General features: G+C 42.9%; 2 protein-coding genes across 4 annotated transcripts in view; both read left to right on the forward strand.

Annotated features, from left to right (window-relative positions):
• The window catches only part of susd2 (sushi domain containing 2), a 25,394-nt gene extending 23,366 nt beyond the window's left edge, over window positions 1-2,028 (forward strand). The window contains exon 14 of the mRNA XM_068721083.1: window positions 1,304-2,028. Coding sequence (XP_068577184.1) covers window positions 1,304-1,349 — 46 coding nt within the window. The 3' untranslated portion in view covers window positions 1,350-2,028. The remainder of the gene's footprint in view (window positions 1-1,303) is intronic.
• Window positions 2,029-16,043: 14,015 nt separating this feature from the next.
• Window positions 16,044-24,897, forward strand: part of kremen1 (kringle containing transmembrane protein 1) — a 59,014-nt gene continuing 50,160 nt past the window's right edge. For 2 of the 3 annotated variants that reach the window (XM_068721106.1, XM_068721108.1), the window contains exon 1: window positions 17,824-18,064. In XM_068721106.1, coding sequence (XP_068577207.1) covers window positions 17,983-18,064 — 82 coding nt within the window. In that variant the 5' untranslated portion in view covers window positions 17,824-17,982. Of the gene's footprint in view, window positions 16,123-17,823; window positions 18,065-24,897 lie in introns of those variants that run through there. The other variant, XM_068721107.1, reaches the window with a different exon arrangement.

Genomic DNA, 24,897 nt, shown 5'->3' on the forward strand with positions numbered 1-24,897 from the left:
GCGGGCAACCAATAAGACTTCCATCACAGGCATGCTTGGTATTGCTTTTTTTTAATTTTTTATTAGTAACCATCAGCAACATTTTTTTTGCTTGCTGTTATCATTCCTCCTGTTCGTACTGGCCGTTAGGAGATCCCTTCCTAACATGCCTTTAAAGAGATGGAGGATAAAATCCACAGTCCTAGCTCTATATGGACGTTCAGCAGCACTGAGATGGTCTTCTCTTTTGGCACCACATTCGTTCTTCGTGTTTCCCCTGGAAAGTGAAACTTCCATGCCGATAAAGCACCATTGAATTTAATTGAATTGGGACCCTGCTGAGCTGAGGTGGGGGGGGAGGGGATTAATACTATAAAGGCCGTAACTTTTGGAAGATAACCAAAATGGTTGAAGCCTCGTATTAGCGTCAGCTGAACTTCAGTGTGCAATTTTTCAGAGAGAGAGAGAGAGAGAGAGAGAGAGAGAGAGAGAGAGAGAGAGAGAGAGAGAGAGAGAGAGAGAGAGAGAGAGAGAGAGAGAGAGAGAGAGAGAGAGAGAGAGAGAGAGGACGAGGACTGGATTTTGCTCCCTATCTCCACCCCCTCCTCCTGTTCACGGTCAGTCGAGAGAGGAGGAGCAATTACAACGACCAAGAACTCTTGCAATGCACCTACTGTGTGTGTATGTTTTAAGACAGACTTGGGGGGGGGTAAAAAACGTGAACATGCACAATCTAGATTTTTTTTTTTTTTATATATCTGATGAGATACAGATTAAGTAAAATGCTTTAATTAAACAGCCAGTTTGCTTAAAGCAACACGTGTCGCTGCTTGTTCAAAGGACGATCCTCCTCTTGTTAATCTCCGCTGCAAAGGTAGTGGACATAAATGCCAAAAAAAAAAAAGAACTAATGCATTCCTAGTTCAAATACCCTGGGAGGGCTCCGCGCATTTATGTCCCCGTTTTCCACCGTTAATGAAACACTATTCATAAAAGCAATAAAGTGCCGTTATTAAGAACCAAATTGAAAATGATCCCTGCCCTGATGCGGGGTCGCCAGACAATTTTCCTGCGGTCACTTTTGATTACGTCACATATTCAGCTCCCATGAAGCAGCAGGGCATGCAGACTGGATGGCTATGTCCCCAAAATAACTCTGGAAAGGTGAGCATAATCAGCTCTGAAATGAGACCATAACTAAATAGAAGTGGTGGTGTAAATAAAAAAAACAACAAAAAAAACAGCTATTAGTTGGTTGCCTTGTAATTTTAATTCTTAAATTCTAAAGTTGTTTCAGTGACGCTTCTTTCGTTTGTATTTTCAGAGAGAAAAGGGAGGACAACATGGTGACTCAAGAACAAACCTGCTGAACCCTCCGCGCCACAATGAATCCTTGTGTGTAATGTGTTTAGAGCCCAGCATTTGGAAATCATATTGTTTATGTTGTTTGTTTGGACACGCAGTCTTCTCTTGACCTGTTGACCTTATCAGGAAAAACCCCCAGGGGCACGTCAGGCGTTCGGCGTGTTGTTCGGCCTCATGTTTTCCCTCTTGTTTTGTTTGGAAAACCTCCAGGTCGTGGCAAATGGCGCTTGGGGTTAGGATTGAGGTAAAGGGGGGGGGGATGCTTATTGTTTCACGTTTTTTGCATGACTGGTCTTCCGATAGAGAGAGAGAGAACTGTATAAATACTATACAGCGATATCTACATGACAATCAACACTCCCTTCTCCTGTTTAAAATAATACCAGATGTGTTCATGTTCGTGTCAGATGTGAAGCGAACCTGATCATCTTTTCGGTTGAAAGACTTTGAACCCATATGCAGCCTTTGTGTGGGCTCACAGCCTTCAGTCAAAAGAAAGTTTCGCTGAGTGACTGAGAGAGAAAAATCCACAAATGTAACATGGAAGTCACGTAAAGTCTTTGCACTTTATCAACACTTGCTTGTTCTCCTTGTACTGCTACATGTCTGTATTTGAAGACATTAATTGATTGCATCTAGAAATGTTTTCCTAAAAGAAATCAATGAAGGAATCATTAAATGATATCGAGTTGTTGTTCTTTTTAAACAAACTAGCTGTGTGTGTGTGTGTGTGTGTGTGTGTGTGTGTGTGTGTGTGTGTGTGTGTGTGTGTGTGTGTGTGTGTGTGTGGATGGTTGTGTGGATGGTTGTGTGTGTGTGTGTGTGTGTGTGTGTATGGTTGTGTGTGTGTGTGTGTGTGTGTGTGGATGGTTGTGTGTGTGTCTGTGTGTGGATGGTTGTGTGTGTATGTGTGTGTGTGTGTGTGTGTGTGTGTGTGTGGGTGTTTTTAAAGCTCAGAAATAAAGAATAACCCCCTCTTCAAACCAGCAGGCATGCATCGTCTGGCACGGCCACATGGCCCGCCGGACAGACCGTCATCTCATGTTACTCCGCGGTCTTCTCCTCTACTTTGAACCTGACTCAATTCAACTTTTCCAAAACAAAGCTCTAGTGGGTTTTTTTTTTTTTTTTGGGGGGGGGGGTAAAAAGGAAGCAGACTGACAGGGTCCTGTGAGGCTGATCCCTGGGAGTGATAGGTGGGGGTCCGGCTGGGGAAGAAGAAGGCTTCTTGTTGGAGACTAATTGAAATAACGTGGCCTGCTGGACCTAGAAGGCTTTGAAGTAGTTTGGCTCGTGTGTACAGTGTGTCCTAACTAGCGGTTGAGCAATGCTCTATCCGTTAGCGGCTCCTGCAGACACTTGACTGTTGTTGCTGCTCCGTCATGCCTCAGGGACTCCTGGGACCCTATTGTTTGTTTTTTTCACGTAAAAACACATTAAGGTCCTTTTACGAGCGTAAATAAGTACACGTGCACCCACTTCACATGCGTAGTGAAACGGGTCCCGATACCTTCACAAAGGACGACTAAAGCCTCCCTGTGTGCCGCTGTCTGAGGTCTTTCTCCAGTATCCGCTCAGATTTGACTCACTCGCTGTATAATCTCCTAACTGGGTGCAAGTTTCCCTGCTTTCATGTGTCAGTCAAAGCTTATGAGAGAGGCAATGGAGCAAGCCGCCGCGTCTGTTTGCTGAGTCGGATGCCGATTAATTGCGAACGGATGAAAGTAGAGGGTTTTCGTTTCCCTGTGGGGGCCTGTTCTAACCCCGAATGTTTACGCTCGCTTAGCATCCCAACAACCCGGCATAATTAGTCCGATCAAATTCAAACGTGAGTAAATACGAATGTGTTCTGTGGAAGCCTGTTGCTTTCAAGTGGGACTTTTCCCGTTCTTCAGATCTGCTCCACATCCCTGGATTATGAAGAAAGGCTTCTGAAGTGGCTTTTGGATGAAGCTTTTGTTTTGGGTGTGTTTTATTTATTTTTTGTAATTTATGTCAGCTCCAGCTTTGCAGGTGTGCTTTGTCCCTTACCTCCTAATACCTCATGGTTCAGCATTGCCTTCTGATGTTAACTCCTAATTTTAAGGCGTAGGTTGAAGTAAAGATGGATTTCAGGATTAAGTTGTTTGCCCAAACGCATAGTTTTGTGTTTGAGTTTGTTACTGGCAACACTTAATGCTGAGGAGACGATTTGAGCAAAGTCAGCTAAAAAGGTTGATAAAAGCACAAGATAGTTGTTGTTTTTTGTCACAACTTTGTTATATTTTAATATTTGCTGCTTTACAAACATAGGACAATCCAAAAATAAATGCTCAATTAAAGACTAAATCAAAAATCATCTTAATCTCAATTGTCATTAGCTTGTGACATCCAAAAGCCAAAATCAAATCAAAGACAGATAACAAAAAAATTCTTTCACATACTAATATAGAGCAGAAATATACACAGAAATACATTCATACGTATGCAATCATTTTCCAATTACAATGAGAAACGGGGAAAAAAGGGTAAATTAGATACTTCAAAATGATTTGAGAGCTTTCTTAGATATTCTGATTTCACCTATTTTTCTCATATCCTCAATCATATGCATTTTATGAGTTAATTTTGTCATTATTGAACTTCCTGAATTTTACTTTTCTACCAATTTACTCTTGCCACATTGCCCTTTTCCAATTTCCCGTGATTTGCTTCAGTGATTCTACGTATTCTAAATATTCAAAAGCTTAATTTGACAAGTGTTACCAATCTGTTCAGAGCTGTTACAATAGAAACAATGCTCCTGTAAAAACCACGAATCGGTATGATATCAATGTTTTATTTGCGATGTCATGGAGTACGACACTACCCACGGTTAGCGCCGTGTTTACACTATGAGTGACACAGCAACAGGCTGCGAGTCATTTTCAATGGCGCATGAAGCTACAAACAGACACCATGGGATACAAAATAAAGTTGGGCTTGTCTTTTTTTCAGCACATTGACGAGGGTCTGCTCCCGGATTTCAAGCCGAACCAACATGGCGGCTCGTTTGGAAACTGTCTCTTATATTACGAAAATAATTCACCGCTTCTGGAAACATTTTAAGGCCATAAATAAGCAATGCAGTTGCGGAATCTGTCTTCATCTTAGATTGACAACGGTTAGTTTAAAAATATTTTCAGATGTGACAAGCCGCCATTCACGATGGTTTACGGGATGAGTAGTTCCCTCACTTTTAAAATATAAATTGTATGGTCACGATTCATCTCGTAGTTGTTTGGCTTGGTTCAATGCTTACAAGTCTTTATATATGGATTTTTGAAAAACGTCAATGTATTGAATGGATGGGAAATTTCGCTTCCGGGCCCGGTGCCGTTCAAAAAGTGCACGGTCACTGTTTAGTCTAGAGCTCAAACCAAGCACGCAGGCTGAGCAGTGAAGTCCGCTGTGCGACCCAAAGCTGAACCTCAGCTTGTTTGAGGACTCATTGAAGTTGCCCTTCAAACACTAACTGCTCTTGACATAAAAACACAGTATAACTTTATCACGCACAGGCCAGCTACCAGTGTTCCCCCGTTTCAGTCATCAACATCAGAGGCTGAACTTCATCCCCTGAGGCAATGTAATCCACTCAGCGACCAGCGGCCGTTAGGACCCGAGGCTCATTTTTCATTGGAGTCAGTTCTTTTTATAATGGAGCACGTCATTCTCCCGGGCCACAGAAAAGGCAGATACCTCACTTTACTACACCGCAGATGAGCGTAGCAGAGCAAAACAGCCCCAGCGTGCCCAATCCACCCTTACAGATGTTCGTCCTAGACCATGCCCAACACAGGAAGCCATTAAAGAGCAAATCAATCAGTCGGCAGTGTGGAAACTGGGGAGACAAACCTCCATGGAAGGCTTGTGGAGGGGCACATTGCCAGGGGGAGTGAATTGCACTACGTAGCTTGTACCAAATATAAATTCATTGCAGACTCTTGGAAACTTGTGTTTTCATAAACACAACAACTGGGTGGAAGCGATTTTCCCGATTCGGAGTGATTCAAATGCAAAGCAGTGGAGGGCACGGACAAAAGCGAAGTGAGAGGAGAAAATAAATAAAGAATTGTTAGCCTTTTATTTGCCTGGAGGGGAAATATTTTCAAAGCTCATTCTCATCCTGAGAAATCATTTTAGTGGCGATAATCCTCAAACAACATTGCCCTCTGATTTTCCAACTGAAAGGAATACAAACCATTTTCAAAAGCTTTTTATGCACAGATCAAGTGTTCTCATGAATAAGGATGTGCACCATGGCACTTCTCCTCGGAATGCAAAGATATATTTTTTTGCTCTGTCGTGATTGTTTGTTTCCCTTTTGAAGGAGTTAATTCCTGACAAACACAACTTCCTGTGACCCTGCTTCACTGCTCTCCTTTGTCCTTTTTTCTTTTTTTTTTACCGCAACATGCAGCTCTTGTGATTTAGTTTAATCTGCTTCAATCAGATCCCATTTGAAGCCACATCTTTTATTGTTGTGTGGTCTTTTATTTACTCAATACTGAGGTGGCAACGGTAATAGACATTTTAGGATTTGACATCTCTTGCATTTACAGCAACAATGTTTTAAAAAAATTTTTAAAAGTTTCTTTTCCATAATAATTATCTATTCCAGGAGGATCTTGTGATCGGTTGCTTGCGTCTGTGAGTGACCGTACATGTGTCTGTCCACGGCTAATCTCGCATTCTGCTGCAGCAAGCTGTATCAAATTTTTGGTGCCCGGCTATGGATGCACGCTCAAGGACCTCTCATGGTAGCGGTGACTCACACTTTCTCAAAACGTCTTTTATTGCCTGTTTTATACTGCCATTGACTGTGGTGCGTGGCTAACAGCTAACGGAATGGACGGTGGGTTTGGCTAACAGCTAACACGACTACCAGTACACACACTGCTATACCTTCCCACAACTCACTCGCCGCTGAGTGGGCAGACAGCTTGGTGAGTTTAGAATTTAGTTTTTGATTGTATGAAGTGAATTATACGTTGACTTTGAGCCGATTGCCGGCACACATCACCGCTTGCTTTTGAGTTTTAATTAAATGTGTTTAACGACGCCTTACAGCACATTAGTGTCTAGACAAGAGGTTAGCCAGTTGTGGGTTTTATTAATTCAATCACACAATACAGCAGTGGTCGTTGCAGACACACCTGTGGATATCTGCACTCTACTGAGTGCACCTTTCTAGTTTGATATGCGTTTCCTCACGTCGTTAATTTATTGTCACATCACTGCCAGACATTTACATGGCGTCTATCCAATGGAGAACCTTCTATCACTAGATGTAATCTGTCAAAGGAAAACTTTATCCCCATATACCTTAAGTCTCAGTAGTTAAAGCTGAGTGAGTAATTCGTTGACTCTAGATTTATGATGGCACCTGTCTATTAGCACAAGTGAACTGCCCCAGCAGGCATGGGAATTCCCATCAAATCCAGCCCCAGAATCCCCCCAGATCATCAAGCACTTTGTTCTTGCCATCAGAGATAAAGCTCTGCAATCCTCCCCAACCATTACGCTTGATGATCTTCTTAACTTGCTGCGTTACGCCAAAGCTAGCTCTAAGAAGAAAGAGGCAACTTCAAAAGGCACATCCCCCCCCCCCCCCCCCCCCCCCTCGTTCTCCTTATCATGCACTGTGGAATTTGTCCGATGCACAGATATGATGAAGAAGGAATTAAATCACTGCTCTGTGTACGTGGAGTTTCATCTATGGATTTGTTTGTGGTTGTCAGAGTTTGGGTGTGCATACTGTCTGAAACCCTGCAGTGGTAGTGACAGCTTTTCAAATGAAGTCGTATCAGGTGATACAAGCCCGGACATGCCTCTGTTTCATCTCTTATTTTTACTGACATTAGCGTCTAAATGAAGAACATCTTAATATTCAGTCATTGCAACATGCAGTGCTTTTTCGCGATCATTCGGTGCGAGTGGTAGTCGGCTCAGTTTACATCCTATTTATTTATTTATTTGTAGACATTTGCTCACTTTCAAGACTTCACAAACTCAGTTTTGTATCTAGTTAGCCCACATTCTTTGGCCCTTGAGGCAGGTATTGTTTACTGTCTAGACACACTTGCTCGCGGTATCTCTGTGTGTTCTTCTCAGTGTGTGCCCGTGCATATTCCTGCTTGTGGATGAGCATTTCATATCGCAGGAGCGTTGAAGGTCCTTTATTTTTCTCTCTCAGGCTTATTATGAATTCTCAATGCCGTGATTCATCATCTGTTGTCTCTTCCTCAGCACGTCTGAACCCACAAGGTTGAAGATCTCATAGGTATGCATATCCCCGTCCTCGCTCAGTCCTCCGCTAATTGTGAGAAGACACAGCAACCACAGCATCATCAGGTTCATTTCTTGTTATTCATATTCATGCGGGAGGGAAGACGAGTTTCACTTTGTTTCAGTCCTTTCATTCAGAGTGGCTTCTGAACTGCTGGACAGTCACTGGTTAGTGGCTTCGACTCATGCAGTAATTACTACAAATTGTCAACATGCTATACATACATCACTGTACTCTGTATTTAATATGCATTTTTCTTTGCTCACTAATCCTAATACGTTTTAAGGTATCGACCGAAATAACCCAGTACCAAGTAGTATAGTAACTTTTCCAGTCAAACGATACCTGAAATTGATCCTGTTTTTGCCCACAACCGCAGCAGCTACAACCTGCCTGCAAACAGCTCTGAACACGGAGATGTCTGAGCTGGCAGCTAACGGTTCTAACGGTGACAGTGCTGACCACGAGCGAGGGTTGGGGGAAGCTGTATAAGAGCAACGGAGATTAACTAGCCAGCGGGACACCAACACACGAATGAAGGAGGCTACTAGATTGGTATCGGTATCACTTTAAGGGTACTGGTATTAAAACTGGCATCGTCATTTTTTTAATGATACCCAGCCCTGATTAAAACTGTAAACTATAGAGTTTAAACAATGAATCGTCAAATATTTTAAACAATTAATAATTTCAACATTCGTTGGTTCCAGTTTCTCAAATGTGGGATTTTGTCTTGTGGATTGCTAGACAGACAAAACAAGGAATTTAAAGAAGCCTCTAAGAAATTGTGATAAGCATTTTTTTTTCACCATATTTTTTTACATTTTGTAGACAAAATTATGAATCGATTAATGAAGAAAAGATTCATCCTACTTTATTCCATCCATGTGAACTGTATGGCATGTTTTCTAATTCAACAGCTTGAACTTTTATATACTGTACTGTACAATATAGGTACATTTAGTTTGACCTAGTTTCAACTCGTTTTTCTAAGCATACATGATATACATTTCTGAAGTTCACTGATTACGAATGTAACAAAGTCTAATTTAAGCAATTCAAATACAGTCTGCAGTAATCTCTTGCTGCTACCTCTGTGGTAGTGTCTGACTGTGCAGCGCAAGGTAATCCTCTGGATGCCAACTGAAATCTTCCAACTTGCTTTTCCTTCAGTTTCAGTATGATTTGCAGCCAAGGATTTGTCATGCTTTCTGAATTGAGTTTTAGAAGATTGCATGGAGGACACAGCCTCCCCTGACTAGCTTCATGTCATAATTGGGATTGAGATGTAGTGGGAGACGTGCCAGACATCAGCCCAACATGGTGTATTAGCAGCGACTGTGCAGGGGATCGCCTTGTTCACAGCTTGAAACCATAAACCTGCAAACATGCATTTTGTTCCTGGATCCTGTGCCCTGAAACTCGGCTCATGGATTAAGTTACCGGCGATATGTGACACTATGGAACTGTTTAGCTGCTGAAATGAAACATGACGTCAAGACGCTTTTCATCTTTTTGTTCAGCTCTTGTAAACTATGTAGCCATACCAAAGTTTGCATCCCCAAATATGTTTCCCATCAGCAGTTTACACTTTGCATATGGTGGGTTGTGGTTTTCACATTGCGAAAAAGATGGCCATCAGAGGATGTTTGCAATGTTGTCGAGTTTGACATGAGGGGGGGTGTAAAAACAAGTCTGGCCTCAATATACCCCACAAAGCTAAAACCGCCTGGAGTTGTTTGTGCACAAAAAAAAAAAAGCATTTGGATTGATGTTGACTCAATGTGGTGACCACTTTCCTCAACTCTTTGAAGACGAGGCTCAGAAGACTCAAAAGAAACGTACCACTTGCGAATGTAAAGGACACGTTCTAATTTTATTTGTTGTGTTTCATCAAAACAAGGTTTCCCATAATTTTCCAGAGCCATCCATTCCCAAGTAGATATTCAAAATATGTCATTACAGCCCAACAGAGACAACGTGTTGTTGTTTAGTGGCTCTCATTTGACCTTTTTGCTCCATGTCATTCTCCAACACGAAATAGCTCTGATGCTCCTTTGCCATTAGCAGCTGATTTTGAAGTGTGAGTCAAATGTGCTGTCATCGTCACACCACAACTAATATCCATCTCGGGATGATTCCCACTGGGTGTGGACATTGTTTCATGGCGGGATGTGCTGGCCAGCAGTTCTCTGGCTTCTGGCTCTTTTCCTGAACTGTGATGAGTTACTGCAAAGACTTGGAAGAAGGTTGATGGTGATGATGTTAGCCATGATGTTCTTATCTTTGCTGGCATTAAAGGGCAATTTCTTATTTGTTCTATTACATCAATCGCAAGCATCAGGAAAGTTGAGTTATACAGTCGTCCTGTCGGTGAAGAATGGATCGGTAGGAACACCGCAGACTACATTTTCCAGTGGGATAGGCCACATTTGTTGTTGTTTTCGTATGTGATATTGCTTCTTAGTGGAATACCCCATTTTAGTTTAAATATGTTATTCAAAATGAAAGCTAATAGATTAAATCACAGCCAATGTATAATCTTTCCATTGTTTTTCTACAGTTTCTCAGCACCACTGCAATTGCTGCCACCCTGCTTCAAATAAATTTGACTGCATCACCCAATAAATCAGTCACGTTTATAGGATTTCCCAAAATCACTTATGCAGGGACCAGGCTCTGGTTTAAAAGGGCCGAGATGCTTCAAGTTTGGCTTTTGGTTTGGTTTTGGAACTTTTGAGGTCTTATGGTATTTTTGCCCTTTTGAGGTCGGTGGCCAAGGCGCGAGAAACATGACTGGCTGGCGTCCACTGTAGTTAAAAGCTGGCTACTGAGTTGATGTTTTACCAGTCGTTCTCATCTTGTGCTCAACAGTTTTCTCTTCCTCTTCTCCTCTGTTCAAACTGGAGGAACAAAACAACCAATGCAAAGCAATCACATCAAACCCACGCAGGCTGTCATCGTAAAGGATAACGCTTTACATGTTTCTAGTTTCTTCATTCTATATCAATCTGTGCTGATATAAAAGGATAATCCAGTTATAATCAATAGAATTAATCATGGAAGTTTCGGACTTATTGGCCATTTTCATCATGGCATCATCAGTAAAGCCAATGCAGAAGTACCCTAAACTTGCATTCTTTCTACTGGCCATCAGGGGGCGACTCCTCTGGTCGCCCCCTGATGGCCCTGGTAACTCTTGTATAGAAGTCTATGAAGAAATGACTCTACTTCTCTCTTGGTTTATTCCCTCAGTAAACATTGTAAACATGAGTTTATGGTCTCAATCTCTAGTTTCAAGTCTTCTTCAATACAGCATGATGTTCATTTTGTATATTATGGTATTTAGAGTAAAATAGAACATAAAGCGGAGTATGTTGTAGGGCGTGGCTACCTTGTGATTGACAAAAATTTGCAAAAATTCCAAGATGGCGATGGCCAAAAATGACGAACTCAAGGCTACTACTTAAACTCTCAGTTGTAAACATCCATCACAGTTTACAGGCAAGGCTTTGAGGTTCAACTTATAACCTATGAACGTACTTACAGTCCCATAGATGTGCGCACTTTGTGATGTACGGTTTTCATAGACACATTTTATACGTTTTATCACCAGCTAGATAACCTCCATATTAACCTCCAATTACTTTGGAGGATACAATGTTACCATAACTGATAGAAAAGATGCATGAAACATGACAATGAGACCCAAGTTGTAATGAACTGTAATGAACTCATTTACAGCAATGTAGTCCTGATAACAAAAACAATCCATCCACCTCTCCATGCTTTCTCTGCCTGCTTTCTATTATTTCTTCTTCTCTTTTTGTGTCCCTTTTTAAGGAGATAATGGCTGAGCAATGTTACAATAAACATTCCAGAGGGTGTCACCCACCCGGAGCCTAATTAGAGACCCGGGAGGCCGAGCAAGACGGATGACTGCTGTGTGTGTCAGCGAAGAGAGGCGGAGCAGGGTTTGTGGTGCTGCTGGGGGCTGCTGGTTGCGTGCAGGTGGCTGGATGTAAACGTTAGCTTTTATCTTGGCTTTGAACACGGGTAAGCTCAGGGGCCTGCACAGGTGTGTATGTGTGTGTGTGTGTGTGTGTGTGTGTGTGTGTGTGTGTGTGTGTGTGTGTGTGTGTGTGTGTGTGTGTGTGTGTGTGTGTGTGTGTGTGTGTGTGTGTGTGTGTGGGGGATAGGAGTTAAGAGAAGATGGTGGTTGAGGGGTTGTTACTGCTGCAGATAGGGCCAGAGGCAATCATTTGTCAAGGGGAGCCCACCTCAACAAAGCTTTGCTGGGGTCAGAGAGTGACACCATAATGTGCGTTGGGTGTGCAACCACTAATGATGTGGATCATATAGACACTGATGTGGCCGCGTAGGGGTTTGTTGGCCGGGTCGAACAGACTTCAGACTACAACCAGATGCTTTGGTTGAGCAATCGCGTTGACTCACTGTGTCGTCCCCCCCCCCTGTCGGAGTAGACGCGAGAAGTTGTGCGTCAATGTGTGTGCTGGCGTGTTTTGTTTTTAATTAATGTAATGAGCCAAGCGACCGCAGAGATTGTTTTGGCAATGAGGAGAATGATCCGGTGATGTCATAGTGGGAGAAAAAAAAAAACCTGCATCCTTCTTCTTGTCAGGTTCTTCAGGGTCCACACGTCCCCAACCCTGCACAATTTAAAGGATCGGTTCACCCAGTTTATCAAAGAACATATTTTAACCCTTGGATTTCTTTTATGTCCTCAGGTTTTTAAATGTGCTGAATTGCAAATTCAGAGCATATTAGGGATCGCCTCCATATTGCTCTCAACATGGCAAAGGCTGAGCCAGTGGCTAGCAGCTAACAGCACTCAGAGTGCAAACAACAGTAACAGTGCAGACAGAGCTAACAGTGCTGTTGTCCTTCCATGACGTTATCAGTAAGCTCTGTAGGAGCGCGGTGCAGAGCGGCAGCGACTAATTAGCCAGTGGGGCGTACACACACACACACACACACACACACACACACACACACACACTGAATACACGCGGGCCGCACCGCTATTAAACAAAGTACTGAAAAGCTTAGATGACAAATCACACAGAGGAAGAGTGACTTCATTGTCTGCTCAGTTAGCCGTTAACTTACTATATATTTCCATAACTAATGCTCTGAGTTTTGAATGTGTTACCTTTTTAAGATATCGGCCTGAGCTTTCCGCTGCCTTCCCAACATTGCTATTGGAAAAGCTGCACACTGGTGAGGAGTGTTTCTGGAAACGACTTCCTGGTTTCACTGGATACTCCACAGAACAATGGACTGTGATCAGGTTTCATTGGAGCTACTTCTTACTCGAGCTGGAACTGTGATTTTCATTACTGATAAGTCGTCCATTTATTTTCCTGATTAATTGAGTTATTGTTTTGTCTGTCAGAAAGTAGCGAGACCGCAATTTGTCAGAGCCCAAATTGCGTTGTTCACGCCGTTGTTTTTGTCCGACCAACAGTCGAAAAAACAAAGATAATAAGTCTACTACCATCTAAGAAAGAAAAGCATCAATCCATCGCATTTGGGTACTCAAGTGTGTCACTTAATCAAATTCAAAGTAGTTGCATACACTGTGCTCACGGTCAAGTCTGTGAGTTATCCGGAATAATCAGGAAACTGCCTCTGAAAAAGCCACGCTGCTGTTGAGCTTTTAAATGTCACTTTTAATGCTGTGAGCACCACAAATGAATTTCCGTTCGCCTTTTATTGTATTGACGTGCTGGCAGAAATGCCAAGGACTCCAATCCTGGAATAAGAAACAAAAAAACTATCTGCATGGTTTGATTCCACTACAGGAAAGTTGTTTAGACCCTTTAAATGTTGTACCTCTCTCTCAGATGAGATCGAAGTTAAATGGTCTGTCAAAAGATTTGAGAGCTTCAGGTTCAATGCAACCAAAGATTCTCTCGGATGCCAAGAAGGAGGGAACGCAAAGAGGGAGACGTAGTTTTGTCCACGAAGTAGAAAAATGTGGCATTAAAATTCAGGGCCAGGCGCTCATATTTACCCAAGAGAATACAAGGACATGACATAGTCTTGGCTCCTACATTTGTGAATTCAAAGCATCTGGGCCAACTTCTAATTCAGCTACGCATAACATCCCATTGGCAGGCAGGTCAGGGATGCCGGACTACTTTCCAATACATCTCGGTGGATTATTCTTGCTGTGACCTCCATCCGTCGTCTTGCATAACAAAGCGGGCAGGACACACCGGCAGGGCAAGAGGGCTCCGCTCTCGCTGCCGCATCCACCCGTGCTAGAAATGTACACACGAGGAGGAGGAACTCTGGATACTCGTTACCCGACGTTCTCAACCCAATGAAAAACAGCCGAGCGGTCTAAAAGGCCAAGTGCCCGAAAATAATTAAGTGCGAATGTCATTTGTGGAAGTGGCGAGTTTTATCTGGAGAGAGCAAAAATAAAAAAAGACAGAGCAGAATTACAGTAACTCCAACAGACCACAAGGAATGTGGCCAGGCAGCGTGAGCAGACATGCCCAACATGTGATCTCACACACACACACACACACACACACACACACAGAGACAAAGAAGACAAAGGAGGCCTTGCTACCACAACTGCACAGCATCACAGACTGATAGCATTCCGGGAAGATGGGAGGTAATGACAGGACTCCGATTCAGGTTAATGATCATATAGTTAATATTCAGTCTGAGGGCACTGAGACTGCTTTTGTGTGAGCACACACTCGTCACATGTCACATGCTAAGTAATGATAGCAATGCATAGGCTACTGTGGTGGGTGAAGTGTTCAGGTCCTAAGTTCAGAAGTAGCATTACCTCAAAGTAAAAATACTACAAGTAGTGCTGCATGCACAATCTTAAGTAAAAGTAACGGTGCAAAACATTGCAGTAATTTATTGTGACTAGATTGTTGATGTTACACCCAGAATAAAAGTCAATGAATTAATACATGAGCAGCAACGATAAGTCGATTCATTTGTTACTCCATAAACAGAAAAATGAACAGTAAAAATATTATATGATGAATCATTGGATCAGGCAAAAACATTTTTTATTTTTATGCATTGATCAATTTTGAAATTTTGTGCTTTTCTGCTTCCGTAACATGTCTTCTTTCACACTAGTGGGAAGAAAACATCCAAAAACAGACATTTAAGTGTTTATTCTACGACTCTGTCTAGGTGGTTTTCCAAAGAAATTATATATATGAGCCAGAAATCTCCACCTCAGCAGTACTTACATACACCACACTTCCCTGTTTCATTCCGTCTGATTTATACAACATTTAATTACAATAAACATTGCGAAAAAAAGAAATTTTAATGGCTGTTGAAAGTATTTTCTAAAATATGGAGTGATAAAAAGAGATTCCCTTTGTAAAAAAACCTTTGACTCTAATATGTCAACACAATGAAACAATCATTTTGAACATGGCCTTAGCCAATGTTCAAATAATGTATGGAAATTAGCATGTATATTCACCTGTTGTGCAAAAATATAAAAAAAAAACGCTGGTTCCAGCTTCTCAACGATGTGTTAATATTCGTATCATATTTCTATGATAGTGAACTGAATGTGTTTTTGTTTTAGACTGTTTAGACAAAACAAATGTATGAAAACATTACTATCAGCTCTGGGATCATAATCAAGAACAATATTGTTAAAATAATTCATTGATAATGTAAAAAAGTGTTAGTTGCAGCCCTTCACAGACAGATAGAAAGATTTATCAGCCAAATGTTATATATTAGATCATTAATAGTACCACTGATGCACAAATGCGTCAAAAACATATTATTGTTGTATCTTATCCACATTAATTTGAACTACTTATACTGAGACATAGTTTAATCTTTAAAAATGTATCATATTTTCTAAAGGTATTGTGTTTTGTGAAATCACAAGTACTATAGCTACAAAATATCCCCTCTCGAACGTTGTGGCGAAGAAATATTAAGTACAGAATAAGAAAATGCCTCAAAATGATACTTAAGTACAGTAATTGAGGAAGTATACTTAGTTATTGATGGGAAATGTAATGGGATATGTCATACATATAAGACAGCTAGTTTCAAAAAAGGTTGAACATCTGAGAAAACTGTCAGTGTGGTTCAATTATGATAAATCTTTTTCTCCCAAATCTTTTTTTTTTTTTTTTTTAACCATCCAGCGTCTCTAAGCCACACAGTTACGTCTCTGTAAAGGGCACACGTCATGCCAGATTACTTTCCCAGTGCTCCCCATCTCAACCCCGTCGGTTTTGGCAAAATACATGTTGGGCCTCCTTTTCCTCAAGAGCAGTGAGCTCATACTGGATCTTCTATTTTTAGGCCAACTGGCTGCGTTTGATGCCGTGGACTCTTCTCAATGGTGCTGCACACGATGCTCGCGGGGAAACACACGAGGGTGCTGTTTCACACTGAAGATGAGACTGCCGGTGAGATATGGCAAAGAGGTGAGAAGCGCCAGCAATGGGTTTACACCACACACACACACACACACACACACACACACACACACACACACACACACACACGCACACACAGTGCTCCTGCTTCTAGCCAGTGAGTACGATTGGAAAAGCTTTAATGGACACAAAAAATCATCCAAGGAATACAATTAGTATTTTTTTTCCCCCATTCTGGTTTTATTTTCTAATTTATTGAGTTTCCTTAAAGAACATTTACATTCATTACATGCCACAAATTTAAACATAATCTGCTTGTTTGCTTTAGTTTAAAATATAACACCTCACCCATTGCTGTGGATTAGAACGATGTGATAACTAACTGTGGACATCAACAACTAAGAACCGCACCAGAAAAAAAAGTCTTGTGATTTCCCCCAAATTGTGCCCAGGGACTCGCTTCTATTGATTAAATGTTAGGCCGACAAATACAAATAAAAAAAAAAAAAACACTTAAATGTTTTGTGATCACAAGTTTCTTTGATCACAACTCCAGCCACAGGAATAAAATAAAATAAAATAAAAATCTTTACTTTATTAAGCCGCAGGGCTACTGTAATCTCTTCTCTACCAGGATCATGTGCAAATCTTTCTCCCTCACCACTCCTCCCTGTTCCATAATGTAGCTATTAAAATGACGTACTGCCTTTGACTTGCCTTTGTGTGCATTTTAGAATTGAGTACTGTATGTCGTAGCCCAGGGGTCTCCAAATGTAATGGACCCCCAATTAGATTTAGACCCCAACATAAAAACCAAGACAATACTCCCATATACAGCCGACAGTGGCGTAAGGCAGTTACGACGGGCCCTAGTGCACACTAGATACTAGCTGTGAAGCACACACACACACACACACAGCGTGGGCTGGCAATTGTTTATTAAAAAAAAAAAAAAAAAAGCCCAAAGAATGTAATTTACGGAGCTTCGCTGCCGTCTTTCCTTACATGCCTCTTTTATGTTTGAGAGGCATGACTGCTTGCTCGGCTTGCAGATGTGCTCAGCTTGTCAGTCTTGACAGATGTTGTGCCTAAACTAAACATTTGGACAACATCAACATACGCATTACCCAGAAATCCTCACTGCATACCAATACATGACAAAGATGCCGAAAGAAATATTAAGATATATTTTTGTTGGATTGAGAGCCACTCTCTCTCTCTATAGGCCCCTCCACCCCAGGGGCCCCCAGTGCAACTGCACTGCCGACACTGTCTATATTTACGCCCCTGCCACCGGACGGGATTTATTGTGCGTCACTGGCACTGCACAGCATGTCAGTGGACTGTCACATGGTCTGATCTCCTGCAGCATCACTTCAATACCTTTTTAATGTAGGGACCTAATAGTAATTGCACGATGGCTGTATGGTGCTTAAAGTTATTTATTATTAGTGGAATAGGTTCGGAATGATATTCCAAAATCAGTTTATACTTTATTAACCTGCTGTTCATCGCACCACTGAGTCCAGCCTCCAACCCCAGCAGCGCCACCCTCTCTCTCTCTCTCCCTCCCTCCCTCCCTCCCTCCTCCTCCGTTCTTTCCGCTGCTTCCCCAGCGCTGCAGGTTGAATCTATTGCCCCTATTTCCTGTCACATGGGTTGGAAATAGGATCCCTGCTTTCTACTATCTGTTCCCGTCTGTGTGGTGTCAGTGTAGTAGTGACTGTAGGACCTGCCTTGAAGTTCAGGGACTTTTAACGCCGACCGAAGAGCGACTCCTGCACAGACCCAGTCAGTCAGTCAGTCCGTCAGTCAGTCAGTCAGTCAGTCCACCAGCTCGCCGGTCTGCGCATCCGTCCGTCTGGCTGCACTTCACCTGAGAGCCAGCTCAGACTCTTTAATCACACGATGGATTCCTGGACAGTCACATCTGCTCTTCTTCTCCTCGCTGGGGCTATTTCTTCTGCGGCTTTTAGTGTTTTCGACACCGGTAAGTACAAACTTTTCCACTCGCCTTTTCTGTGGATGCATTCCGACGAATATCTGCGTGGTCGAAAGCGTCTCCAAAGTTGCTCTTTTGCGCACCGGACAGGCTGTTATCCTGTCCGAAATTGTGCAAAACACACGTGAGAGTTCGTTGATTTTAATGTTAAAGTTGTATGTTTTAATTTGGATGTCACATCACTTCATTTACATTTCATCGTCTCGGTCCCAATCCCACCACGACACTGTTTCCCAAACTACACGACGTCTTTACTTGGTGGTGTTTACAGAGGGCGGCCAACACAAAAAACGGGGGGAGAAATTGTTTGGCTGTTATGTGAGCGAGGTAATGTGAGCGGAGTGACTGCTCCGATAAGACTACAGTTCCAGTGTTACCTCCACACCTACAGAGCAAACACTTGTGTTCCAAACTGCATCCAAAGGTGTCCTCAGACCTGTAGAGTCCCCGTGACAAAAATAGACCCAACAGGGCTCCAAGTAAATCTGGAAAGAGCTCCAAAAACATCTGGAACCGATGTAGCGTTGTTCTGACAGCTGCGTTTTTTTTGATATAATCAGAGATGCAACGAGCGTGTGACCCAAACGGGCAGCTTTTACGCACCGGACTCTCCAGCACGCTCCGCGCTTCTCTTCCCGACGTGTTTACCTGTTCTGCATCAGCTGCCGATCCGTTTACACAGCAGTCGTTTTGATTGGTCCCATTTTTCAACAGTTATGGCAGAACATATTCACGATGTGTTTGCCTATCACTGTGGACTGCACTGCATTACTAGCTATTGTGTATTTTAATGGAAAACATACAGACCCCCCCCCCCCCCCCCCCCCCCGATATCATCCCTTTAATTTACCGTCAAATTCAGATTAATACGCAGGGATATGTGTGCGTCTATCGGCAGAACTTCAAAGTCACAGCCGGATCCCCATTCTTAAATATTTAGTTTGAATGTGCAGATCTAATAACGGTGACCACACAAACCGAGCTTCTCCTTGCTGTAATTTGTGCCGCTTTTCATGTCGAAGCAGCAAATCCTCATGCTTTCCTTTTTAATTTTTTTGTCTCTTAATTATACCCTTGGATTTCAAATTAGAGGGTCCACCATCTGGGCTAGTGCGTAAGTACTCCCATGTGTACCTATGTATTAACAAAGTATTTAAAGCAATGGTGTTCCCCCTCATAACACTGGGGAGAAGAGAAAAAAAGAGGCCCAGTTTATGTTTTAGTTTAAGTCAGCTGTGCCATATTTACTGTACAGTAAAACAATAATTTCATGCGTCTAAAAGAAGTCGGTCTCTTGTAAATGCAAAGACTGTTTGATGCTCTCCTCGGTTTTCCCCTGATATGTTTGCACTGTGCGGGTCAAACTGAATGTGAAACAACACCTGAAGTAACCCGCTCCCCACTTTAATCATTTTTTTTACTTTATGATTTCATGACACAAGTTTACGATTCTTTTAAGGCCATAAACTCAGTTCCACGAGATATTGCTGCCGGTGCATTTTCTGGCACTCCTCTAGTGCCGCTTGCCCTTAACCCAACAACATCTAAAGGACAAATCCTTAAACCCTTCTGCACTAGTAGACGTTGTTAGTTCAGCTATTGTTTCTTATAATCGCCGATTGTTTTCTAAATGTCTGGAGCTACGATGGAGTTCAAAAGCAGAACAGTTTTAGTCTCGGAATCAAAGAGTCGGGGCTTCTTGTCAGACGTGTAGTTCTGTGCTCATGTTCAACAGGACGGATCAGATCAGAGGAGATTAAGTTCCTGGTTGACTGGTGAGAGGAGAAAATAGATGATGCAGGTGGAGGGAAAGTGGACACACGGCGCTGCAGAATAACTCTAGTCCAATTATGCACCACGTCACTTTTGTGGTTTAGCATCGTCCGGATACATTTTATGAATGTGAACTCTCATCAGAAGAATCCCGGGCATGTGCAAATATGAATTCTCAAACACTGCAGAATTTGCCTTCAACAGCTTTGTTCGTGCTCGGCAGAAAAGCCAGCCGCTGTTGCTTCTGTGACTTGTGTCTAAAACCATCACACTGGTAGCATCGGGTCAAGCAGGAGTGTATTAACAGCAAAGGTGTTTCTCATCGCGCGTTGAGAGATAAAGCGCTGAGTGATACCGGTATACACACACACACACACACACACACACACACAAAGAAGAAAAGAGTGAAAATGTAGTGGGTTAGAGATGTGTTGGTTGTAGCTGGAGCTACCTTAATGCAAACTATAATATGAGAATGGGCATTTCTCCCATACGGCACACTTCACGCTCCCAGTGTAGAGCGTTAGCTAACACAGACTCTTCTCTTTAATGTGTGTGCGATTTCTCCTCCACCTGAACTCGGAGGCTTTATGAAGAAACCCGTCCAGACTCCCGCATGCTCGCTTTGTCTGACTGCGGCCCGCCGTTGCTCACTTGGCAGCTGCTTAGGCCCTTCACACTAACGTGCACACGAGTGGAAGCCGAATCCTGTCAGAGCTGTCGAGATGAGCCGTAATTGAGTTGCTTTGAAAGCCGGTAATGATGTAGCTGACGGTGTTGTTGTCGTGAAGAAGCTCCAGCTGGTGAATCGGCGGGGAGTTGTTTTGTGCTTGATGCTCCTGGTGTCCGAGACCGGCCTCACTGGCAGGTTGACGATCGGTGGTCAGAGTCCCAGAGTGCGCCTACACGTACAGTGTGTCTTTAGTTCATGTTAATGATGCATCGTCTTATTCAGGTTGAGGCAGCCCCCCTTTTTTTTTTTTTTCCTTTCTGGAAGCTGTGAAGTGTCGCTGTTACCGAAAGGTGGCTCGCCGTTTTAAAGGGATTCCTTTTTGCAGCGCATGCAGAGAGATAACCGACCATCTTCCTCACCTGAGATCAGGGGATGAATAAAGGATGTACGATGACATTTTGGGAAATCCGCTTGTTGATCAATACGACTCTCATGTTTGCCCCGTTAAATCAGCTGGTTAGCTTACTTTAGCACTAAAACTGGAAAGGGGGCAACTAGTCGTGTTGACTGTAGAGACCTATTCAGGCCTGCAGTAAGGAGAACGTACTCTTTCGTTGAACTGCTCATAGTCGTATGCGACCTGTGACAGGGGATTGTAAGAAGACGTTGCTTCGATTTAGAGGTTCACAAGGCGAAAAGGTCAGCAACCGTTGATCAGTCTGATCCCACGTTTTGCGGTGGTGAATAATAGCAACATGAATCCGGTGTAGCACCAGACCTTTTTTTTTTTTTTTTCTCTTTCTATTACCTTTTAAAGGACAACTGTTAGCTTTGGTTGTGTCGAGCTGAGGCTTGAAAAGTGCACGCTGTGACATTTCGGCAGCGTGGAATGCACTCTCATTATGTGATCACAGAAGACAGAGCTGTCAGAAATAAGTCCAAATGAAGAAAAACATCGGGTGAACTTCAGGCTGCGCTCGACCAACTGAATCTTGGACTGATCGCAGGAGGCAAGAGGTGCCTTATGGGCTTTCTTTTCATCTGCTGTTTGCCAAGTCTCTCTCTACTTAACTAGACATGCATGAAATAACTTGTAAGGCCACAGCGGGAGGATTTGCAAAGGCATCTTATCAAAACCAACTTTCCACAGGTAAATCAGCTCGATTAATGCCAGACCAGCAGCTTTTTAAGCGTTTTACTCTCATTCAACACCGGTACCTCTTGTTTGTTTCTTGAACCACTGCAGCCACCAAGTAGAGTGACGGGGGGGGGGGGGGGGGGGGGGGTTAAATGTGAGCACGTGTTATGATTTCTTCTTTGTAGCTTGACATGCATATAAGCTGCTGCACAAACTGGCAATCCTCTGTTTTATCTGGCAACCCCACTCTCTTTCCTGCTCCCCGCTTGATCGCTGTCCAGCAGGACTTGATGTTGGCCTGGACTCTGAGAATCAGCGCACTCGGGCCGCAGACGGTACTGGGAGTCCGCCGTGCGGCGCAGAAGGTTTAAAAAAAAAAAAAACGCCGCACGACCTCCTGAACGGTAGCTCACGCAGAGGTTTGGATTGTAGTTTTTGACGCTGGCAACAGTCGTGCAGCTTCTGTGTTCGCTAGGTTGACGTGTGATTGATAGGAGTCCACAGTACAGGCGTTCTTATTTTCAGATGTTGGGCTTAACGTCAAGTCAGAGTGTGTTGACTGTGTGTGTGTGTGTGTGTGTGTGTGTGTGTGTGTGTGTGTGTGTGGGTGTGTGCGTATGCTTACCTGTCTGTGAAAAGCTGGGAAAAGGATGCCAGAAGCTTTTCAGCATTCCCATGTAGGGATTATTTTGGTGTGTGTATTTCTGCTTCTGTACCTTTTTACTGCTGAAAACAACAAACGTTTGACATTTTACCTTTTTAAAAAGCGCTGATTTATTTTCTGACACACGAGTAATCTATTAATCAGCTAATAATTTCAACGCTGCATGTGTGCTTTGGAGTGAAGGTTCAAGTGTGAGGCAGCTGTTGCCATCTGGAGCCTCAATAAACATTCCTGCTTTTGTTTTTTAAGGGCCCACATCAAGTGCCAAACTAAGAGGTCTCACATCCTCTATCTGATGTCCCTCATCCCACATACAAACACACACACACACACACACACACACACACACACACACACACACACACACACACACACACACACACAAACAACTGTCTGTCTTTGCCCAGCACACTACTCTCCCTCACACAGCCAATCACCATATCTGTCTCGACTTAATCATCTCTCAATTTGTAAAAGCAGTCCATACAGTGCAGTTTATTACCGCCATCAACCCCTGAGACAGAGGGATCTTTGTGAGTGTGTGTGTGTGTGTGTGTGTGTGTGTGTGTTTGTGTGTGTGAGAGAGAGGTGCTCTGAATCGTCGGTCTCAGAAGATAATAACAGACCATCTTCAGCCACGATCTGAGGAAACACGAGCTTGTGTTGGCAGAGGTGATCAGGAGTGTTGGTTTGAGGAGAGACAGCGGGTTCTTAAATGGTTTAACATAAGGGCTTTCGCTGTGCGAGTGAACCCTCTCTGCTCAGCGAGGGGAATTTCAGAGGGCATTATGGGAAGAAGGCGCATGGTGTCTGGGTCTCAGATGTGGGCCGTGCGGTCCCTTCAGCTTTTCCGGTTCAGAGATGGAGATGGAAACCTCTCCCCTCCTGGTGAGCTTCTGTGCTGCAGACACAAGTTCAGTCAAACCGCTGGAGGTAGATTGGTGAAGTGTGTGTGTGCGTGTGCGTGTGCGTGTGCGTGTGCGTGTGTGTGTGTGCGTGCGTGTGCGTGTGCATGTGTGTGTGTGGATGTGCTACACTAACCAAGTAACTATGATAATAAGTCAGGTAGGGATGCCAAGAGAACCGATACTTTGAAAAACGTGATGATACTTGTTTTTCTACAGTACTGCAGGTACTAGGGATCAGGGCTCCAGATTAAAGGCGTCACCTTGTCCTGGGGACAATAAACATTTTCCCCGATAATGCTACATTGTAAACAACAAATCTGTGTTGAAATTGGCAGGGGGGGAGCTACTTAACGCTAGCTGTTAGCAGCCGGTGGGCAGCGCAGTCCCGCTCGGCTAAATCACGGAGCTAACAGCTAATGTACGGAGGTTTGCATTGAGTTACATTATGGTGCGTTCAAGCCCTATTCAGTAAAAATTTGTATTAGAAGAAAGTTAAATAATAACGTTATCGTATAATTGTAACATTTTGTTTTTGGCGAAAAACCTGAGGCAGATCATCGGGGGTCAAAAATAAATCTGCAAAAAACAGTAAGAAAAAGGTAATAAATGAGTGTATGTTGACGTACATGGGGTTTATTGTTTTGTTTTTGTTTTCTTCCGTGGTATCGAATTGGGTATCGAGAATCGTGGAATTTCACTGGTGTTTAGACTCAATTTCTGGTATTGTGACATCCCTCGAGTCAGGATGTGACATTGTGGCACATTTTTGCAAAGAAGGTTAACTTTGATCCTGACTTCATCCTGGGTTTAGGTTCATGTTGAATTCAGACTCAGGTCTGTAGAGTTAGGTTTTAATTTAGGATTCAATGTTCACAGTGATTCAAGAGGCGTCACAAGGAAAACTACGAACTACTCTCTTTTTAGCTCTATCGCTAACTTTGGCACATTTACGTACATTGAGGTGAAAACTGAAATGTTGATTAATGTTCACTGTCCCTGGTAAATAAATACAAAGAAAATAAGTAGGCATTCACACAATAAGCAGAAAGGTTAATCTGCTTATGATACAAAAATATTGATTTGCCTGCAGTTGCAGTGCTCCACACTTCTGTACACACTTGGGTGAGTAACTATTGTATTAGAAAGGCTGACATTTTGGTAATGTCCTCGCGTTAGACAGTTAAACAAATGATTGTGTTTTTCAGTTGGCTTGTAGAGGAATTTTAAATAGAGTAAGAGGAAACATCCGTTTTGAAGCTGTTCTCTTCTTCTGACTTTTGAGATGTAAGTCCCTTGCCTTTCATTCAAGGGCACGCAAAGTGTCTGCATCAATCACAGGACCACAGGACAATCTACCGGGGACACATGGTTGCTTTTACTGCCTATTGTCTCATCGCTCATTGTAATCATGAAGACGCTTGACAAATGGGCTAATCTCCCTAAAACTTTTTGTACACTCTGTTAAACTTTACGCTCCTTTAACTGTTCTGTAGGTTGCACACAGGTTCAGACAGTATGTTGTTTTCACAGTCTCCTCTTTGTGTCGTGCACAAGCCCACATGGAGCCCTCGTGAATCTTTAGCGAGACAAAAAACAAAACAAAAAAAGAACACACCAACAAAAACCAACTGCGCATATCGACTTCAACCGACGCTGCGACTGCAA

Source organism: Cebidichthys violaceus, unplaced genomic scaffold (genome assembly GCF_023349555.1).
Source record: "Cebidichthys violaceus isolate CVI_PGR_0920_01 unplaced genomic scaffold, fCebVio1.0.p SCAF_26, whole genome shotgun sequence".
Classification (NCBI taxonomy): Eukaryota; Metazoa; Chordata; class Actinopteri; order Perciformes; family Stichaeidae; genus Cebidichthys; species Cebidichthys violaceus.